Source organism: Ascaphus truei, chromosome 9, assembly GCF_040206685.1.
Source record: "Ascaphus truei isolate aAscTru1 chromosome 9, aAscTru1.hap1, whole genome shotgun sequence".
In the NCBI taxonomy this organism is placed as follows: domain Eukaryota; kingdom Metazoa; phylum Chordata; class Amphibia; order Anura; family Ascaphidae; genus Ascaphus; species Ascaphus truei.
Genome location: NC_134491.1, coordinates 42830626 through 42837218, shown reverse-complemented (window position 1 = coordinate 42837218; position 6593 = coordinate 42830626). Strand labels below are relative to the sequence as shown.

The 6593-nt window shown below is 46.4% G+C and overlaps 1 protein-coding gene across 2 annotated transcripts in view; it reads right to left on the bottom strand.

The window, feature by feature from the left end:
* Window positions 1-1617: 1617 nt before the first annotated feature.
* NDUFB1 (NADH:ubiquinone oxidoreductase subunit B1) overlaps window positions 1618-6593 on the bottom strand; it is a 6409-nt gene continuing 1433 nt past the window's right edge. For both annotated transcript variants that reach the window (XM_075614525.1, XM_075614524.1), the window contains exons 2-3: window positions 2565-2709; window positions 1618-1728 (exon numbers count right to left, since the gene is read on the bottom strand). In XM_075614525.1, the coding sequence (XP_075470640.1) occupies window positions 1692-1728; window positions 2565-2704 (177 nt within the window). In that variant the 5' untranslated portion in view covers window positions 2705-2709 and the 3' untranslated portion in view covers window positions 1618-1691. The remainder of the gene's footprint in view (window positions 1729-2564; window positions 2710-6593) is intronic.

The window sequence follows — 6593 nt, the reverse complement described above, 5'->3', positions numbered from 1 at the left end:
AGCAGTGAGGGTTAGGTGCTGGCAAGCGTTCCCAAAGCTCAGTGAGTGAGTGGTGGGAGAGTGTGTCAGTGGTGTAGGTCAGTGAGGGGTGGGACAGTGTGGCAGTTGTGTTGGCCGCAGACCAATGAGAGTTGTGCGGGGGCGGACCGCAGACCAATGAGAGGTGTGCGGTGGCGGGCATGGCCTGAGGCGGAGTGAGAGGCCAAAGGTGCAATCAGATTGTCCGTAGAGACACAGGAAGATGCAGACAGGCATACAGTGCTTTCACTAATATATAATAAGATTTAAATTCAGCACATGCCACGCTAGGCATTAGGACTAAAATCATATTTACAATACTCGGTGCACCGCATAATTAGTGAGCGGTATACTTTCTTCTGATTTTGTGTATATTTAATGTTAAAAAAAAAATATATATATATTTATATACACATATACATATATATATACACACATATATATATATATATTACACACACGTAGAGGTATCAGTACCGTGTTAGCCGAGCTTCAATAATCAAAAATTAAATAGATGATACCGTTCTGTGGCTAACGAAATGCTTTTATTTGTGCGAGCTCTCACGGTTAATTATAGTGAGTAGGACATATTTCTAATTAGTGACACTAATTCAATATAAATGCATCTTAAAAAGCCAAGACTTCAGGGAGCCATAATTGTACTTAAAACCACACTTTCACGGAACAATGTTTCCACGTGTCGTTAATAGGAATGGCCCATCTATGAAAACCTGGTTCCAACCATTCCAGCTCTCCTCCATTTCTACAAGACATCCAAGGCTCTTCCAACACTGGAGGCACTTACAGTAGATCGAAATTGTGTTAAACCAACCAATTTTAGAGAGTAACTAATAAGTGCATTGCGATTTAACCTTACTAATGAAAATAGTTGCAGTCTTTGTTCACCTCACCATCATGAAAAGTGAGATTTCTGCTAGTACTTCAGTTTTAGGTAACACCTTCCTATTTTGGACTAAGAATTTATATTTTAGGACAAGCTTTCGGGAGTTCTACTCTCTTCCTCGGGTCAAGCAATACTCAAGTACTGTGTTCAGTTTTACTCAAGTATTGCTTGGCCTGAGGAACAGAGTACAAGTTTGTACTTAAATATCAATTGTTAGTTCGGATAAAAAGGTGTCCCCTAATACTGAGGTACTCTTATTTTCGGATGGTTGCTGGATTAAAACGGCTAATTCAATTTAATTACAGATTGATTTATTTGCATGTGCACAGCAATCTGTGCAAAAATCCCCCCAAAAAACCCAGGCTTCCCGCTGGCTCATCCATATCTCACTAGCATACATTAAAAAAAAATTATACATATATGAACGCATTGCACATAAAATGCAATAGAGCATACATTGAACAAGATGTTTTTACATACGATTTTAAAAAAATGATATATAAAATGAGCTATTGCCACTGATGTATAAATATGTACTTTAATTTTACTCTGAAAATCACTTCAAAACAGTATGTCTGCTAGCAGCATACCGTACTGGAAACAGTTAACGCCAATTAGAGCGCTAATGTTCTGGTTATTTATCAATTAATTCGTAGGAATAGATAGGAATCTGTAGTAAGGACATGAATTCACCATTATAAAAAGGAAGAATATTGTTTTATTTGTTACACAAATGATTTAATTTAATACAGGATTTTGTTTCTTATCTTCATTTCCATGTAACTTCTTCACCTGGCTTCAACTCCCTTCAGAAATAAACAAGAAACATATCATTACCACCAATGTTTTTAACAGAAATAGATTTACAATGAACTAAAGCATGAACTACAGGTCATGGGGATAAAGAAAAACATCCACATTTTATCTGTATTGATCCCCTATTTTATGTGGGAGGAAAAAAAAGGAAGAGGTAATGGTTTACAAGCTTTGAACCTCACATGGTTCTTCTTCAGGTATGGTTAAGAGATGATATATAGTTTGCAGTATGACAGTCTGCAGTATGACAGTCTGCAGTGTGAGTTGGGAGAGGATATGCAATTGATTTACATTTGTTGCTAGTAGTAATGTCATGGTGATGTGAGGAAAGATCACTTCTACCACTTGCCATATTACCATAACATGAAATGGACCCGTTTGCATCTTAATGCAGCTCCTGTTAGATCATTTACAAGTTATTATATTGTATGATATTTCATATATCCCACAAATATGGCACAGCAGGAGTGTAGCTGACATCTTATTAGGAGCTTAGAATTCATTCAATGACTGGTTACCCAAGACGGAAGAGTTAAATGAAACATCCTGCCTAATAGACATTTTAGTGCACACTAACATGGCAGTGTAACCTTTTGTATTACCAATGGCCACTGGAAGGAGTAATACAGTATATACACAGGAAACAGGGAGGGCTGAAATATTGACTCTCATAAACGTGCCAGAATCTGCATTTTAATGAGTGTCAATTAACCGTGGAGAAAGTGGGAGCCCAGAGCACTAATGGGGGCAATTCAAAATACTGCGAACTGGCCAAACGCCTGTTTTTTTTCTATCTCGTGCTCCTGATTACCAACGATTTTCTTACCTTTGGTACAGCACGCTTTTATTTCTGAATGCTGTCAATTTCTCATCATTCTTTCTGTCCAAGTACCAGCCAATCACAAAGCCCAAAGGGACGAGCACGTTTACCCAGTGCTCACGTACAAGACCAACAATCTTCAACATGGCGGCTGAAAAGAAACATTATTTTTATATAACACCACTTAAAAAGAATTAATTTAAAAAAAAACTGCCATTGTTCCTATTTTGTTATTTTAAAACTATTGTTGTATTAAATTGGCTCTTTTTATTTTTCAGTCTTGCTTGTATTTGTCAATTGTTATGTATCTGTTGTTTGTCTCGTGTCTGTGTTGTACGTCTGTTTGATTAGCAGTTTGCACTATGATTTGTCCTTCTGCTTGTATTCCACATATCACGTGACATCTTGCCGTGGACCCATTTATATCTCTGGAAGTACAAGAGTTGAAGCAGTTCTTTGCACTTCAATCCAATTGGACTTTATACAGATGTCTTTGGACATTTTAGGCGCCGGTTTGTATTGTTTTTTTTATGAAAATATGGTAGTATTACTCACTGTCGCCTCCTTGGTCTGGACAGATGTGCTGCTGCTGCTGACAAGATCCGGATAGAAGGTAAAGTACAAAGTGGGGTACCCAATAGCGCACAGCCGAAACAGGAGCAGGAGAGGATCCAATAGTATAACAATATTCTTTATTGGAGTAGACACAGCATAAGAAAACCTCCTACGCGTTTCGAACGATAGGTTCTTTGTCAAGGAGTAAAATATTGATGCATGGGTACGTGCGTCATGATGCAGTTTTTTGGCGCGAAACGGCAGCGGATTACTTGGGTTTAAAAGGGACTGTAATGCATCAGTATTTTACTCCTTGTCAAAGAACCTATCGTTCAAAACGCGTAGGAGGTTTTCTTATGCTGTGACTACTCCAATAAAGAATATTTTTATACTATTGGATCCTTTCCTGCTCCTGTTTCGACTGTGCGCTATCGGGTACCCCACGTTTTAGTCCCCACTCTCACCATATCTTCAATTCCTCCATGTCTTCTGGCTCTTTCCCCTTCTCCATTAAAGCAGCAGTCCAAGCTGCAGTTTCAACTCCCCCCCCCCCCACCACCACCACTCCATTTAATATGGGCATCGATACAATCCACACAATGATAAATAATTAGCTAAGTTGCCAATCGATGAAGATTCGGCTCGGGGGTTCAATAAATGGCTGTCAGTGCAGCCGAAGAGGACCAAAGATGCAAAGTTCTGTGGGGAATATCATGTGACCAGGCAATCACTAGATCTAATTGGTGCACTACTAGAAAGGGGGCAGGGCTCAAAAAGGGGTGTGCCAGAGCTGTTTCAGAAGAGGAAGGGGGTGTGACTATGTAAATGGTTGTTATGGAAACAAAAAATGCGTGTTACATTATAATACATTAAAAATGTAATTTAGAGTTGTTAAAAAAAAAACACACTGGTAGGATATTGCTTGGTCTGCAGCTTTAAGCATGCGGTGGTCACACTTATTCTCAAAAAAAAAAACCTAGACCCTGTGTGCCTTACCAACCAACTACCTCCCTGTATCCTTCCTGCTTTTTGCCTCCAAATTGCTAGAACGTCTCGTGTTCTCCCATATGGTGAACTTTCTTCATTCCCATGCCCTCCTGGACCCTTTACAATCTGACTTTCGTACAGTTCACTCAACAGAGACTGTGCTCACTATAGTTGCCAATGATCTACATGAGGTTTAAATCCCAAGGTCACTTTTCCCTACCAATACTACTCGATCTCTCTGCTGCCTTTGTATTGTCGATCATTCTCTTCTCCTTCATATTCTAAACTCTCTTGGTATCGGCAACAAAACTCTATGCTGGTTCTCATCATACCTCTTCCATCGAACACTCTGTTTCTGTTGCTAACAGGTCTTTGTCTTCTGTTGATCTGTCTATTTGTGTACCTCATGGCTCTGTTCTGGGACCTCTCCTGTTCTCTCTCGACACACTATCACCTGGTGACCTCATCAACTCTTTTGGCCTTGGGTATCATCCCGATGCAGATGATACACAGATATATCTATCCGCCCTACCCTCGCTCCTGCTATCCATTCCATAGTCTCTGATTGCCTCCTGGCTATATCCTCGTGGATGGTGCGTCACTGCCTTAAACTTAGTGTCTAAAACTGAGCTCCTCATATTCCCCTAAATCTGCCCTAATATCCCCCTTTTTCCACCACAGTAAACGGTACTAACACCTATCCTGTCGCCAAAGCGCGTTGCCTAAGAGTGACATTTGACTCCTCCATTCACATCATGGCTAACATTTGACTCTTCTTCCTCCGTAATATTGCCAAGACCCACCCTTTCTTCTGCCAATCTAAAGCCAAAACTCTAATGCCTGCCCTTATCCTCTCCCGTCTGGATTAGTGTAACACAGCGTTTCCCAAATGGTGGGTCGCGACCCGGCACCGGGCCACGGCACCAAAATTGCCGGGTCGCAGCGAGGCTGGCCGCGCGGTGTCTCCCGTCCCCCCCTCTCAAGTTAAAAAAAATGGCAGCGATTCCCCCCGCGGTCCCGCGCTTGCGCAGGGCAAGAAGGGCCCGCTCCCTTCCTCCCCCCGCTCCCAACGTGGGACGGAGGAGGAAGTACCAGCTCCTCTGCGGCCCGCTTCCCCCAGGGACCCGCTTCCAGAGCTCACCTCCCGTGGCACCCCCTCCCGAGCTCACCTCCCATGGCACCCCCTCCTGAGCCCACCTCCCGTGCTACCCCCTCCCGAGCTCACCTCCCGTGCCACCCCCTCCCGAGCTCACCTCCCGTGCCACCCCCTTCCGAGCTCACCTCCCGTGCCACCCCCTCCCGAGCTCACCTCCCGTGCCACCCCCTCCCGAGCCCACCTCCCGTGCCACCCCCTCCCGAGCTCACCTCCCGTGCCACCCCCTCCCGAGCTCACCTCCCGTGCCACCCCTCCCGAGCCCACCTCCCGTGCCACCCCCTCCCGAGCTCACCTCCCGTGCCACCCCCTCCCGAGCTCCCCTCCCGTGCCACCCCCCCCTCCCGAGCTCACCTCCCGTGGCACCCCATCCCGAGCTCACCTCCCGTGGCACCCCCTCCCGAGCTCACCTCCCGTGGCACCCCCTCCCGAGCCCACCTCCCGTGCCCCCAAGCCCACCTCCCGTCCCGGGCAGCAGGGGATATCGGGGGCAGCAGGGGATATCGGGGGCAGCAGGGGATATCGGGGGCAGCAGGGGAAAGCGTCCGGCGGCAAGGTAAGTCACCCCACCCAGTCACTGTCACCCACCCAGTCACTGTCACCCACCGTCTCCCACCCACCCAGTCACTCACCCACCGTCTCCCACACACCCACCCAGTCCCCCCTCCTACCCACCTAGTCCCCCCTCCCATCCAGTCCCAGTCCCCCCTCCCACCCAGTCCCAGTCCCCCCTCACCCACCCAGTTCCCCCCCTCACCCACCCAGTTCCCCCCCTCACCCACCCAGTTCCAGTTCCCCCCCCTCCCACCCAGTTCCAGTCCCCCCCCTCCCACCCACCCAGTTCCAGTCCCCCCCCTCCCACCCACCCAGTCCCCCCCCTCCCACCCACCCAGTCCCCCCCCCTCCCACCCACCCAGTTCCAGTCCCCCCTCACCCACCCAGTTCCAGTCCCCCCCCCTCCACCCCTCCCCCACCCAGTCCCTGGCCCCCCCCTCCAGTCACTCACATCCATCATTGCATGTAATTCACTGTTTGTGTCTGTGTGCGTATAGGGGAGAGCGAGTGTGTGTGTGTGTATCAGGGGCTGTGTGTGTGTATCTGTATCAGTGTATGTGTGTGTATCAGAGTGTGTGTGTGTGTGTGTGTCTGTGTGTGTGTCTGTGTCTGTGTCTGTGTGTGTGTATATCAGTGTGTGTGTTTGTGTGTATCAGTATCAGTGTGTGTGTGTGTGTGTATATCAGTGTATGTGTGTGTGTGTATCAGTGTATGTGTGTGTGTGTGTGTAGCAGTGTCTCTGTGTGTGTATCAGTGTGTGTGTGTGTAGCAGTGTCTCTGTGTGG